This window comes from Lethenteron reissneri, chromosome 8 (assembly GCF_015708825.2).
Source record: "Lethenteron reissneri isolate LAM-NWPU_2019-01 chromosome 8, ASM1570882v1, whole genome shotgun sequence".
In the NCBI taxonomy this organism is placed as follows: domain Eukaryota; kingdom Metazoa; phylum Chordata; class Hyperoartia; order Petromyzontiformes; family Petromyzontidae; genus Lethenteron; species Lethenteron reissneri.
Genome location: NC_083786.1, coordinates 3,313,641 through 3,329,074, shown reverse-complemented (window position 1 = coordinate 3,329,074; position 15,434 = coordinate 3,313,641). Strand labels below are relative to the sequence as shown.

Below are 15,434 nucleotides of genomic sequence, written 5' to 3'. Positions count from 1 at the left end.
TCATTGCAAAAATGCTAAATTAATTTGATGTATCAAAAGCTATTGAGAATATATTCTCGGTGTACACCGAGTGTAGAGTTACAATTAAAATAAAGACCCACATTATAACTTAATTTTCATTCCATCAAATATATCAGCTACTTTACTAATATTTATTATAAAAATTACAATGAATGTTACGTTCAATCCGCCTGTTTTCGTAATAAGCGCAATGAATCACTTACTGCTGACACTTGTATAAAATGTTAAATCTCCAATTAAATATTCTTAAATGTTCTTCTCGTGCAATTTATGGTCTGTTCGTCATCCTAAAAGAGTTGGAAAACGCTTCCCACCAACACTTTGCGCTAACCAAATGGTAATATTTTGATTCACTCTGATGGTTCCTCATAAGGTCAGTATTAAATTAATGAGGTGTAAAATGTTAGTTGCATATTTAATTATTCGGTAATATTTTTTATAGCTGTTCACAAGGAAAAAAAAATGAAATGTGAAATGTTTCACAATTCTTAACCCATTTCACTCTGGTTTAATTAAGTCCTCGGACAGAGTTGGGGATTTCTTCGAACGTTGCTCTGAACGATCCGTTTCACTTTTCACTCCGGGTCAGGCAGCGAACAACTGCTTGCTTTTGTCAATGATACATCTCATTTTCATAACATCTCACCTATTTAAGCAAATTATTCAACGTTTCAAGTCCAAAAATGGTACAACCTGCATTTCATTATAGTTTACAAGAAGACATCGAACCCACACAACCCATATGAGATATCACAAGCCTTAGTCTTGTGTCCCTCAAAGTTTATTTTGTACATATGTAAGAGAGCACTGGAACCAGCAACAATTCACTCTGTGCCTCTGCTAAATACGCCTTCAGAGTTGGTCTGGGCCTATTTGAGTGTGAAAATGTTGTATCGTCTTCTTGGTTCATTCGGTAAAGTCACGTAGAAGGGAAATAATAAAATAATGAAAATAAAACATAATAAAATAATTCTCACGACGTTTCGGCCACAACACAAGCAGCCGTCCTCAGATGAAGACCAGGCCATCATTCAGACGCTGTCTCCCCGACAGACCTGGTCTTCACCTGAGGACGGCTGCTTGTGTTGTGGCCAAAACGTCGTGAGAATGATTTTATTGTTTTATTTGTATTATTTTATTATTTCCATTCTACGTGACTTTACCGAAAGAACCAAGAAGATGAATCCCTGCAGTCACGAAAGCTTTAAATCGAAATTTAATGTTGTATCGGTTTCATATAAAACCTGTTAGCAAGGGGTTGAGACCTCACATTATGATATAAGACAACTTGTGTGTGTGTCCTTGTCATTCCGTGTAGGAGCCAAGGATTCAAACTCAGAATCTCAGCAATCGCTGGTGCATTGCTTTCAATAGTTTCTAGCATTCAACTTCTTGAGATAAATGCTCTTATGATAGAAAAAAACAAAACCAGGCACTCTCAGTGACCAAATTGGAACCATCATCTCTCCGGGGTTGATAAAATGAGAAAACAATTTTGTGGGATTTTCACGTTGGCCCGAAACTGCATACAGTGGTGGTGAGTACTGCCTCAGGCACGGTGGAGAAGCAACTCACTTGAACTCATATTCTTGGTTCTTTCGGTAAAGTCACGTAGAAGGGAAATAATAAAATAATAAAATTTAAACTATAAAATACAAATTATCTTGCTGTGGTTTTCACACCTGATGATGATTGCTTGTGTTGCAATCGAAACGTCGTGAGACTTTTATTATTTTATTTTTTATTATTTTATTCTTTCCCTTCTACGTGACTTTACCGAAAGAACCAAGAATATGAATCCCTGCAGTCACGGAAGCTTAAAATCGAAAATTCACTTCAACTCGTTTCTGACTTTGGCTTTCTGCTAAGTCGTTTTAATTCCAAGAATTGATTGTTTCAGAGGTGAGCTTATTCCATCATTTTTAATTGTGTAATCCGAGTGACGTTGCATTGATGACTGTCAAACAGAGCTTACAAATAGAGAAAGTGTGAAAAACGTTATACAATGTGAATCGTGGAATGCTTCTTTGACCCAGCACATGGACACGAATGTAATGTATTTTATTTCGTGTTGGTAGAGGGCTCTACTCATGAGAATCTTGACTTTGAATCAGGTCAACGATGTTGTCCGATGGATGTTGTCGATGTTGTCCTTTGGAAACATCCCAAACTTAGAAACGTACAACCTTAACAAATGAATCAGGGCCACCCAGAGAGTCGAGCAATACTCCACACTCATTTGAGAAAACAGACACTTTCATATTCTTGGTTCTTTTGGTAAAGTCACATAGGTAAAGAAAAAAAAAGATAAAAAAAATACATTTAAATCACGATTTAAATTTATTTATCTTTAAAAAAAATTTATTTTCTTTACCTACATGACTTTACCGAAAGAACCAAGAATATGGATCCTTGCAGTCACGAAAACTTCAAATCTAGAAAGACACTTTCATGTTTGGCTTATATTATAATTATTATTGGAATTTCCATTATAAAACTTTATTTTTTACCCGTGGCACATCACGGGAAGGAGAACACCGTCAAGGACATGGCGTAGATGTCAGGGATGAGAGTGCCATAAGAGGGGAGGGCAGAGAGTGAGAGAGAAGGGAGGAGCGAGCAGCAGTGAGCTACACGGAGGAGGAGCGGCGTCTGTTTTCACAGGGGGCAGAGGGAGAGGGGAGGGGCTCAGAGGGAGGATGACCACACACAAGCCACGTGGTCTACGGGAGACCTTGGGGTGATTTAAATGGATAGACGTTGGAGAGAGCATTGTACTTTATCACTAGATCCAAGGCTGAAGGAGGACGATTTCTCCATAACTCTGGCTGTCGCCTGATGAGGCTTGTAGTAATTACTGGCGAAACGTCGTACTCGCATTGTAAATGCTGTGGGTTTACTCTCCAACACACCGGAGTGCTGAACTAGTTACAAATTGGCATATTTTGTTTACGTGACAAACCTTACTTATTGGCTGTGTCGGGTGGTGGTGGGTTTAAAGACGCATTTTTATTTAAGCGATCTAACCCAAATCCTCTGTTGTGGAGAATATTGGTCGGGAAAGTCTACGTTTTAAGCAATGTACTCGTTATAAAGGTTAAGGTGTAGGGCTGAAATTAATTGCAGGGCGGTAAGGCCTCGACTAGACAGATATCTATAGAGCATATTTGGCCTACTCTTCCAAGCTGTCTAGACCTCTCGGAAGAGGTCAGACTATCCACACGTTACCCCACCAAGCGACCTGCCGACCAGCTAACTTCGGTGTTACCCGTTTCTACTGCTGGGTGGACAGAGGCTGAGGGGATTTCAAGAAATGTGTCCAATGTTTTGACTGTCACTCCTGGAGATGATACTGGTGACCTCCGGGTTGAAGGTCCCTTACACTACGGCATGATCCCCATCATCATTATTATGATGATGATACAGTGTATTGAAGCCAGCATTGTGCTCGTCAACGTTGGGGTACATTGGCGCGGGGCAAACGTGGCGTTCTGAATCCCCTGAGGTTTCTTCTCACTCCCAGCTCTGTCGCGGTGCCCTCCCCACCCCCCTGTCTAGGTGTGCGGCTGGACAGGGTGCGTGGCGGGCGTCAGAAGTACAAGAGGAGAATCGACGCCGAGAACAGCCCTTACCTCAACCCCCAGCTCACGCAGCCCATCAAGAAGCCCTGCAACGGCACTCTGGGTACGTGCGTGCGTACGTGCGTGTATGTCGGGGAGTGGCGGCGTAGCGGTTGGCGCGCTGCGCTACGAACCCGGCGACCCGAGTTCGATTCCCACTCACGGTCATCAACGCCGGGGACGATTATAATCTGAACCGGTCCTGGGCCTCCCCTAGGTCGACTCAGCATTGAATGAGTACCTGGTATGGTGTGTAAACATCGCCACTGGGGAGACAAAGGCAGCCGGGCGTGGTGCTGGCGACCCACCCCCTCGTGTGCCGTGCCGACCTTCATAGGTGCTCGCTATCAGCACTTGCCCCAACAGTCTGTCAAAGCTATGCGAGGGATATTTGTTTTTGTATGTATGTAGAACTTCGTACATAGCCAACCATGCTAATCAGAGGTGCGGATGAAGGACAACAAACAAGAAATTCCAAGTATACGCCCCTATATTTCGGAGTTTGGAAGTTCTGCCTGTGGTTGTGTGGATTTTTCACCGGGCCCTCCAGTTTCTCCCTCCACATTATTATCAACATGCATTTGGAGTAATTTGACTGTTATAAAAAACGATCCAAATGACAAGCCACTTCGATTATCTATCATTTGCGGCCAGGTCGCTTCTGAAAAAAGAGCTGTATAGCTCTGTGGGCCTTACCTGATAAAGTAAAAAAAAAGTAGCTTCAGTACTACTTTTTTTGCTAACATTGGCAATTTGGACACTTTACGTGCTTATTTCTTGAAGTAAGTCAAGTAAAAGTAAACAAAATAAAACATGTCAACACACTCGTCAACAACATTGCCTCATCAAAAGAGAGAAACATTATATCAATATATCAATATATATATAATCGGCGACATTACATCGCGTGACAGTGTTTACACTTGCCGAGTATGCGGGTCGACAGAGTTGGCCGGGGAATGGGACGTCAAATTGTCCCGTCCAGTCTGGGAAGTGGTCGTCAAATTGTCCCGTCCAGTCTGGGAAGTAGTCGTCAAATTGTCCCATCCAGTCTGGGAAGGTGCCACCAAATTGTCCCATCCAGTCTGGGAAGGTGCCACCAAATTGTCCCATCCAGTCTGGGAAGGTGCCGTCAAATTATCTCATCCAGTCTGGGAAGTGGCCGTCAAATTGTCCCATCCAGTCTGGGAAGTGGCCGTCAAATTGTCCCATCCAGTCTGGGAAGTGGCCGTCAAATTGTCCCATCCAGTCTGGGAAGTGGCCGTCAAATTGTCCCATCCAGTCTGGGAAGTGGTCGTCAAATTGTCCCGTCCAGTCTGGGAAGTGGTCGTCAAATTGTCCCGTCCAGTCTGGGAAGTAGTCGTCAAATTGTCTCATCCAGTCTGGGAAGTGGTCGTCAAATTGTCCCATCCAGTCTTGGAAGTGGTCGTCAAATTGTCCCATCCAGTCTGGGAAGTGGTCGTCAAATTGTCCCATCCAGTCTGGGAAGTGGTCGTAAAATTGTCCCATCCAGTCTGGGAAGTGGTCGTCAAATTGTCTCATCCAGTCTGGGAAGTAGTCGTCAAATTGTCCCATCCAGTCTTGGAAGTGGTCGTCAAATTGTCTCATCCAGTCTGGGAAGTGGTCGTCAAATTGTCCCATCCAGTCTGGGAAGTGGCCGTCAAATTGTCCCATCCAGTCTGGGAAGGGGCCGTCAAATTGTCTCATCCAGTCTGGGAAGTGGTCGTCAAATTGTCCCATCCAGTCTGGGAAGTGGCCGTCAAATTGTCCCATCCAGTCTGGGAAGTGGTCCGTCAAATTGTCCCATCCAGTCTTGGAAGTGGTCGTCAAATTGTCCCATCCAGTCTGGGAAGGTGCCACCAAATTGTCCCATCCAGTCTGGGAAGGTGCCACCAAATTGTCCCATCCAGTCTGGGAAGGTGCCGTCAAATTATCTCATCCAGTCTGGGAAGGTGCTGTCAAATTGTCCCATCCAGTCTGGGAAGTGGTCGTCAAATTGCCCCATCCAGTCTGGGAAGGTGCCATCAAATTGTCCCATCCAGTCTGGGAAGGTGCCATCAAATTGTCCCATCCAGTCTGGGAAGTGGTCGTCAAATTGCCCCATCCAGTCTGGGAAGGTGCTGTCAAATTGTCCCATCCAGTCTGGGAAGGTGCCATCAAATTGCCCCATCCAGTCTGGGAAGGTGCCATCAAATTGTCCCATCCAGTCTGGGAAGTGGTCGTCAAATTGTCCCATCCAGTCTGGGAAGGGACCACCAAATTGTCCCATCCAGTCTGGGAAGTGGTCGTTAAATTGCCTCCATCCAGTCTGGGAAGGTGCCACCAAATTGCCCCATCCAGTCTGGGAAGTGGTCGTCAAATTGCCCCATCCAGTCTGGGAAGGTGCCACCAAATTGCCCCATCCAGTTTGGGAAGGGGCCACCAAATTGCCCCATCCAGTCTGGGAAGGGGCCACCAAATTGCCCCATCCAGTCTGGGAATCGGTCCCCAAATGGTCCCATCCAGTCTGGGAAGGGGCCGCCAACTTGTCCTGTCTAGTTTGGGAAGTGGTCGTCAAATTGTCTCATCCAGTCTGGGAATCGGTCCCCAAATGGTCCCATCCAGTCTGGGAAGGGGCCGCCAACTTATCCCGTCCAGTCTGGGAAGGGGCCGCCAACTTGTCCCGTCCGCTTCATTGTACCCATTGCCTGGTGCTTGGACGCCGTTCATGAGTAGAGGGGCCCGGCGAGTTGAGAGAGATGGAGGGAGGGGGGGGTGGGAGCGGTCAACAGCGTGCCGTGAGTAACATTTTCCCTAACGCGCGTGTATTTCTGATGGCTCATGAATTTCGTCTGTTAGCGCGGTGAAGACTTCAATGAGGCGGATCGGTAAAGACACGGCGTGCCTGCAGGTCTGCATAAATTACCTTGACGGATGGGGCTGGGGCTGAAGGAGAGAAATGGAAGCTTTAAATGTCATAAGGATGGTTAAAATGCCACCGAGGGATGGGACGGGGGGGGCTGGGCTTAAGGGCCGGGGCCACTGGGCGAGTGTTAACGCTTGAAAAATGCATTCGGCAATAAACCACTTCTCCCCGCCCCCCCCGTGCCACTTTACACGTGCCCTTCTGGTGTGAGCCCTCAGCTGTCTAGGTGTTAAAGGCTAATGCGCTGGGCACGCGATCTAAAAAGGGCGCAGCGTTCGATTCCCGGTCAAGGCGCACGTTGGTGAAAGTCATTTGGGAGTCAGTTGTGGCTTGGCTCTCCAACTCACAACCGGTGTGGCTGTACGAGCAACGAATGGGCATGTTCTGTTTACGTGACAAACCTTGCTAATTGGCTGTTGGGCGGTGGCGGGTTTAACGACACATTGATATATTTGCGCGATCTAACCCAAAAAAATCTGTGTTATGGAGTCATTTGAGAGTTTGTTTGTGTTATGACCCCACCCCCACCACTCTCCCAAACATCTTTCAGTCCCTCTGTCTACCCAGCGTGTGATCCGAAAAGCAAAGTTAAGAGGCCAGCCGTCGAACCTTGAGGAAACTACCGAAAATCATTGCCTTTGTGATTTGCTCCGTTCAAGGCACTGGAGATGTCGGCATGCTTTTGCCGGGCAATCGGACGCAAAAAAGGAACATTCTCTATCGCGTTACAAAATTTGGCACAAATACCCCTTCTGTTTTCACTCTGTCCAACCGACCCGTACCGGGTCCGTGCCGAACCAGCCCGATGCAGCTCAGGGAGGCGCCAGGTTCTTGTTTTTTCTGTTGCCGAAGCCGAGCCGAGCCGTGCTGCCAATGCCGCGGTTTTTGGCAGTTTGGCAATTTCACAAGTGGGAGTGAATGACACCGCGCGATGAACATGTCATCCGTCACACTCCTGGCGATGCTTGATCCCGAAATAGATGCAGACGTCAAACTATTGTGAGGCCCGCGTATCGCAGCCGGTTTGACACGAAAAATAACCAGCGAAATAACGACCCGTACACATGACCCCCCCCCGCCAGCACTTGCTTGGCTGTGCCAGTGGATAAAGTGGTAACCTTGCGGTGACCCCTTGCTCCAACGAGCAGCGAAGTGGCCCATCGTAAGCGGTGCTCGCAGCAAGGACGTTCACAATGATGGAGGTGCAGCGAGTAACCGGGTCTCCCACGCAACTGTTCAGACGGCACCAACCCCAATGACTGGCGTGGCCAGGGCCCACCGGACGGCTCCTAGAGAAGGCCCGCCTCACGCAACGATGCGGGTGATGGAATCGTTAAAAGTACTGAAACTATATTCTTGGGTTTTTCGGTAAAATCACGTGATGTTACTGGAAAAAACCCAAGAATATGAATCCTTGCAGTCACGAAAGCTTCAAATCTAGAAGTATTGAAACTACTTTTTTATTTTTTCACCAGGTAATGCCCACTGAGCTATATAGGTATTTTTCAAAAGCGACCTGGCCGCAAATGATAGCCCGACGAAGTGGCTCGTCGTTTGGAAATTTCTATCAGCCAAATACTCTCAATGCATGTTGATTTTAAATGTGGAGGGAAAAAATCGGAGGACCCCGAGAAAAATCCACGTGACCATGGGGAGAACACGCAAACTCCATATATACAGGAGTCAGGGTAGGGATCGAACCCACGACCTCCTGTACACCAGGCGAGGTAGTTAACATCTCCTAGCCATCCCACCGTGTGGGATGTTATTTTGTACAGCATCCCACAAAGTTATGTCTCGCAGTGTACTCTTATTTCATTAGCCCTGGAAGGATGCTTGCTTGAGTGTGTAAGAGTAGGCCCACCAAAAAGAATGCAAGGTCCTATACCTGTCATTGTGTGAGCGTTGTTTACGTGGCTGAAATTGACATCTTTGTTGCTTTTAAGGCTTCACTATCTATCATTTTTTGTTCTTGTGTGGTGACAATCTATTTTTTACATTTAACGATTGTCATAAAATGTGCTATTTTCCGTTTACACAGGGATGTATTGTGTCGTGAAATGTAAATGGTATCACATGATCCTCCTTTAGGCCCATGCTACACCAGGAGATGCCCTTTGCTGTCCACATAGAAACACTCAGGTGACTGCCAGACTTGCAAATCTAGAGATCAACCGGTTCCATCCTTTCCCCCCCAGCCCAGCAGTTGAAACAATGCTGCAAGTTTCTTGAATTGGTACACTGCAGTCATTTGATTGGCAGGTACCATCTTGTGGTGGGGTAAAGTGTGGGCACTCGCACCTCTTCCAAAACATCTGGCCAATTGGGGAAGGAGTAAGCCAGAGGACACTCTTTATAGATCTCTGTAGAGGAGGACCTTTTGCAAGCAGTAGTGCGAGCAACACATTACAGAGCTTCACCTTTACTCCTTTGGTAACGAAATAAAACCGTTGACTCAACTGGTGGCTCAACTGGTGCACGCACCGAACACTAATCTACCAATAAATACACTTGAAATATTACACCTCTTAAGTTGAATCAATTTCAGGAGGATGCAGTTAAAATTTGCATTGTTAGGTTTAGCGCTTGGAATTGAGAATTTTTACGTGGTCATTGTGTTAATCAAGGAGACAAAGATCCCCCGTGTGGCCTGAACAGACTTATAGGGCAGGTGCTATTTGCGAGCACCTATGAAAGCCAGCACAGCACACGTGGGGGTGGGTGGCCAGCACCATGCCCAGCCGCCTTTGTCTTCCTTAGTGGTTGTTTACACAACGCATACCAGGTACTCAATTATGGCTGAGTCAATCTACGGGAGGCCCATAACTGGTTCAGATAACCGTCGCTGCTGTTGGACGTGAGCGAGAATCGAATTCGGATCGCCGGGTTCGTAGCGCAGTGCGCTAACCACTGCACCACCGCTCCACACACGCACACATGGACGTGTGTCACACTGCCACTCTTACTAACAGCTGTGACGGATGCACTCATGATCAATGTTTCTGTTCACCCTTAGCACACGAAGCTTCAAATGCCACTGGCTCACCTCTTTGCCACCGGAGTTTTGAGCGATCCTGTTTGTGGCGCTTTTAAATTTGATGTCCTCGTCATGATTTTGAGCACAACGTGAACATGGGGCGACGCAACTTGGTGGTGCCATTTGCCACAATTTGCATGTTCACATTTATCAAGTGGAACTTTAAAATTAAGTTTAGTGAAGTCGAAAGTCAACGAGTCTCCCTGCTCGGACACCACTCCCCAGTCATTCAATTCATCATCATTCACTGCCATCGATTTCGCGCTTTTACCGAATTCACACAGAACAGATTTGCCCCGATTGCTTTCTCTTTATCAATTTCGTTCACCTCATCTCCACCGTCACATCCGTGTGTACCGTTGCTCATTCTGTGTAAAGCGCCTCGGGTAAAGGGCCATAGGAATTATTTTAAGATACAATTTAGGTGGCACTCATTCTCACATCGGTGATCCTGAGAACCGTGATGGAAATTCCACATTTCCATGGCAGGAGCGTGTTATTTTCATCGACTGCTCCACAATTAGCCATCTTTGAAAGGAGAGAAATAAATTATTGCTTTAAGCTCCCCTTCCCTGATTCCAATCTGATTGAATAGGCAGTGGGCAGTATTTAATCCTTTAATGATTAATGATTAGATTTCTATTTGCATTTAGGGCTGGGAATACTAAACCTCTGATCTATTGAAAAATAACCCCTTATATACGTGCAACGATGCGGGAAGTGGTGAAAGAGTGGTGAGCATCCTGAGTTCGATTCCCCACCACCACGGCCGCGGTTAGTGGCTCTGTGTCGATGTTGGACTTCTTCTGGACCGTACGTAGCCAACCGTGCAAATCGGCGGTACCACCCCTTCACCACACGGGGCTGCCAACGTGGTCCAGTATGGGTCAAACAATCCTCTTGACTGACACGGCACAGGGAGGCCTAGTTGCAGCAGTGCATGGTATGGTATTGTGCCAGTCCGATAACAAAGTATCACCGAAAATGCAGAGAAGTGCATTCTGAACGCGTGCATTCGCTTCACTCAACGTGCGCGCTCAACGGCAGGGCCTGATAGATGCTCGCGAGCGACATTTGGCCCCCCGCAGCCGACGAGGCCAAGCTGAGGACCTCTGGGCGCGCGCGTGCGTCGGTGCCTCGTGTTTCAACGCCCCCACTCGGGGAGACGGCGGTGGCCAGGTGCGGTTGTTGGCCACGCCACCCGCCCCCTTTGCGCCAACGGTCTCCGCGGGCTAAAAGGGGACTCATTGTCTCTGCGAGCGCACACGCGAGTGGATACGCGGTTGTTCTGTCGCACCAGCCAAACCGCCCTGAGCCGAATCGAGAGAGACGGCTCGGCACTCGCTTTGCATCTCGTGTTGCGTACAACATTAGGCTGCCACTCCGTCAGGGCTGCTAATGGTTGTGCAAAAAAAATATTAATTCTGTTGCTCATGTGTGCGAAACAAGGACAGCCCGACAGTCGATATGGGCTATGGAGAATATCTCTGTGTGTGTATTTTTGTGTGTGTATACGGCACACAGAAAGAATGCGTGTGTGCCAAGCGACTTGGTAGCGTAACGGCCACTGCGTTTGCCACTGGGCTGGCTTGTTTGGTGTCGATGTTGTGGTTCCTGTGGCCAGCGAGTAATAATTGGCTGTGGATAAAATTGCTAACAGGGCATTGACTTCTAAACACAAGTTCAGTCACACACATTAGTGTAAGCAATTCACCTCCCATTGGCCGCTGACTCGGCCTATCATCCCACTGGGAGGGTGGGGGTGCAATACAATATACCATACAACAATAAAAGTCAACATCAGTCTTCCTATAAATAGACTGCTCCCCTCCATGGCAATGTAGAATTTCCATTCCCGGCTCGGGAACCAAAGGAGATGAGTGCCACCGCCGCTGCATGATTGATCAGGGAGACACATTTTGGTTTTTTTTAGATACACAAGCGTCTGGGATATTGCCCAAGTTGGAAGGGCATCAGGGCTTCTAATTTTGAGCCTTGAGCTGCTACCCATGCCAGGGTCGAGTCTACCCCATTGTTCCCCTGTGATCAATAATGTGAGCACCCAGCTGGTAAGGATGCTTGCAGAAAAGTCTGCAGCCTCTGATTACTGATTGTGTGATTACTGACTGTTTCGAGTTTTTGGCTGCTTTTATACATGTCCACGTGATAAGCCACTTATTTGAGCTATCATTTGTGGCCTGGTTGCTTCTCAAAAATAGCTGTATAGCTCAGTGGGCCTTACCTGGTAAGATATAATATTTTTTTTTAAGTTTTAGTCTGTAGCGTCATGTATTTTCCCATCTTTGATATTGTCTGAGCAACACCTCATACAAACTATTAATGGATCGAAGATAACTGACCTATATAACGTTAACTTAGCGCTACACTGTGATCATACTCTTTCTATGATCTATATGCAACAGCAACCAATGCATTTCAGATCATACACAGCTTGTAATCAGAGTAAAGAAGAGTCTCTACAGGAGGGAGCGTGTGAGACACCCGATAAGGAGAAGATTCCTGCTGCTATCCTGTCATCACCCCACGCTGCTTACACGATCCCCTCCCCTTATTGGTGTTTTGTGAAACACTTAAAAAGTTATTTTGGTAAAAAAAAGAACGCAGCCATGAAACGTCATCAACGGGCACGTGCCACCCCAGTGGCAATCTCGTTGGCATACTGAAAATTAAGCGGTGCAAGATCAACGGCTCTTGCCCAAAGTTGGCCACCTTGCAACATTTCGCCGGTGGTTGGAACTCGTCGAGAAACCCAAGGCCCCTCGCTACGGTGAGCGCGGACGTTTCGAGCGCGAGCGAAACGCCGCAGCGGCCGCAAAAAAAACAAATCTCGCGTCCCCCTGCCTCCCGCCGCAGTGAACAAGATCGTGTCGCACCTGATCGTGGCCGAGCCGGACAAGATCTACGCTATGCCAGACCCCACGGTGCCCGACAGCGACATCAAGGCGCTCACCACGCTGTGCGACCTGGCCGACCGCGAGCTCGTCGTCATCATCGGCTGGGCCAAGCACGTGCCAGGTCAGTCGGGCGGACGTAGGGCGGCGGAGAAAGAAGTGACGCCGGTCGCGGCTGCAGCGCCGGCGTCAGTTCAGAATCGCACGCGCTCGTGGCCAGGGCCCTCGGAGAGAGAGAGGGGCCTGCGGCAACTGCGAAATTGGTTTCCCGTAACGGGTAATGTGTGTGTATGCGTATGTACGTTGAACTTATCTTGCACCGTGCGTAGCCAACAGTGCGAATCGGAGGTGCCGGGGGAAGGACATAAAAAGAAGTTCTGAAGAAATGAGTTTTCATTGAAGATGATTTTAAAGTGTACAGCTCCACTGGCTTCCTATAATCGGAAGGAAGAGCATTCCAGATGGCCACAGTAGCGCACCTGAAAGCGCGCGATGCGGTGAGCGTCTTTGTTCGATGGCCAGCCAAAAGTGAGGATGACCGGAGTTCGCGTCGTGATGGTTTGTGCTCCTTGACGAGATCGTCAAAGGTGTTGCGGTTCATTTGTGGCGAGCAAACTTTGCGTGCAGAGGCACCGACGCTGATGGTCTGCACACCGAACCGGGTTGTCATTTCAAGCCTTAAACAGGGAACGCCCCAGCGGCAGTGAAACGGGTTAGCGCACCGGATTTGCGTCACGAAGGTCATCGTTTCAATTTGATCTCCCGGCGAGGCAGCTGCAACGATGGTGTAAGTTTCTTCGGATTTTTATTCTATTTGTTTATCTTACCGGGTAAGGCCCACTGAGCTGCGTGGCTGTTTTTCAAAGGCGACCTGGCCATCACAAACGATGGCTCAACGAAGCGGTCTATCGAGTGAATATTTGTAAAAACGGCCAACAACTCTGAACGCATGGTGATTCTCAGTGTGGAGGGAAAAACCGGAGCAGCCAGAGAAAAATCCACGTGACCACGGGGGGGAGCATGCAAACTCAAAATATACAACAGGCCTCACCGGCGGGATGGAACCCATAACCTCTTGTATACCAGGCGGGGTAGTTAACATATCGCCAACGTGACCTGCCTCTGTCCACCCAGCAGAAGAAATGGATAATGCTGCAGCTTGTCTGCCTTGCAGGTCATGCGCGATGGTGTAAAGTGTGGGTACTCCCACCCTCTTTCAAGGCATCTGGCCAGAATGGAAGAGTAGGCCAAAATAGCCTCTAGAGGGGCTCTCCAGGATCTACTTCAAAATCTGCCGCTCAAATCGTCTGCTGACCACCACGCTACTCAGCCGTCTTTTCATTGTCGTGAGTGAATGCAATGACGGTTGGAAAGACCCACGTTGTCTGAAATGTCATCAGGCGTTGCAGGAAACAAATTAATTAGCATCAAATATATTTTCACTAAGATTACGAATGACTCCCAATGCCCGCGTGTCTCCACGTGGCGCGTGTGATTGCTCCAGTTCATATGAAAGTGCATTACATTTGATTAAAATATCTTCACACTTTTTGCTGATTTCTGTCGACACCTCTGCTGTTATTTCTCATGGGAACTTCTAAAAATGTCAGCATTTGCCTGTGAAAAGTGAACGCTTGCAAGACAAATTTAGTTCACTACTCTTTCTCCGCACGTGACGGGCCATAGCATGGTTTTTAATTACGCATAGGTCAAGATAAGCGTTTGTCATAGCCAACAGTTCTGCCACACTCTTGAGTTCGCTTCCTTCCTTCTGCCAGATTCGACGGCAATTGCACTGTTGACATCCATCTTCCAGTGTTTACCTTTTCAATGCTGCATTTCGTTATCTGGCATCCGGTGCCACCTTCCTTGTTGTGAATGTGTACGCAAACTTAGATCTGTGTACACATTCACCAATCGTTGCTCTTTCGTCGTACAAGACACACGAATGCACACAGTCAGCGCATCTTCACACTCTATTCCATTTCGGATTCATGCGGCGTCCTTTGCAGGGCCCTTTAGAATGCGAGCCGACGGCGGTCAGTGTAGGAGGTGACGGAATGGGTGGAGGGACAGGGGCTGGGAATGGAGTTGATGTTGCTGGGGCAGGTACGGAGGAATAGGGTGGAGTGTGATGGTGAGTGAGGGTGTCCGATGGGTGCAGCGTGGACGAGAGGCAGCGGGGTGTGGGGCACGTTGCGTGAAGTGGTGACGTCGGCACGGATGAGGGTAGGTGAAGGGTGGTGGGGGCAGAGGTCAGGTGACCGGATAGTTGAGCCGATTGGGAGTGCGGCGTAGGGCTGGGGGAGAGACGTGGTTCGGTGCACGTGGAGAGGGGCGACGTCGGAGCCGGGTCAGGAATTAGGGTCGTAGGAGGAAGGGGACTGGGGGTGCTCTGTGCACGTGCACAGACGGGTATGTACACGCGCGCACACGGCAGCGAGCTTCGGTTACTGTGAATGCACCCACGAGGTGACACTTAACAGCCGTCTCGCACACACGCACGACAAACAGATGTCTCCTGTTAAGTGTTTAGAACCTCGGAGCTAAAGAACATCCAAAAGTCAAAAGTGCACACGTTGGGGTGGCCGATAGAACGGCCGGACCCCGTAACTACTACACCCTGCTGCCTTCATGTTCCCAGCAATGATGCCTAAACAGTGCATTGGGGTAAGTCGAGATTTATGTTTGAGTCACAATTGCCTGATGATGACTCTGGTTGTAATTATCAGCGAAACGCCATTCCAAATCGTTAAATGTTACGGATTGCCCTCCACTGCACTGGTGTGCGATAAATATCGTCGCGTTTTTTCACGTGACATCCTTTATTCAGCCGTGTCGGGTGGAGAAGGGCGTACGACACACCGTCGGCGGTGTGACTCGTGTGAACGCTACGATGAAAATAATCATTTCTAGACTTGAAGCTTTCGTGACTGCAA

The 15,434-nt window shown here is 48.1% G+C and overlaps 1 protein-coding gene across 1 annotated transcript in view; it reads left to right on the top strand.

Annotated features, from left to right (window-relative positions):
- LOC133360020 (estrogen-related receptor gamma-like) overlaps positions 1-15,434 on the top strand; it is a 305,356-nt gene that overhangs the window by 211,987 nt on the left and 77,935 nt on the right. The window contains 2 exon segments of the mRNA XM_061578583.1: positions 3,580-3,705; positions 12,458-12,619. Coding sequence (XP_061434567.1) covers positions 3,580-3,705; positions 12,458-12,619 — 288 coding nt within the window.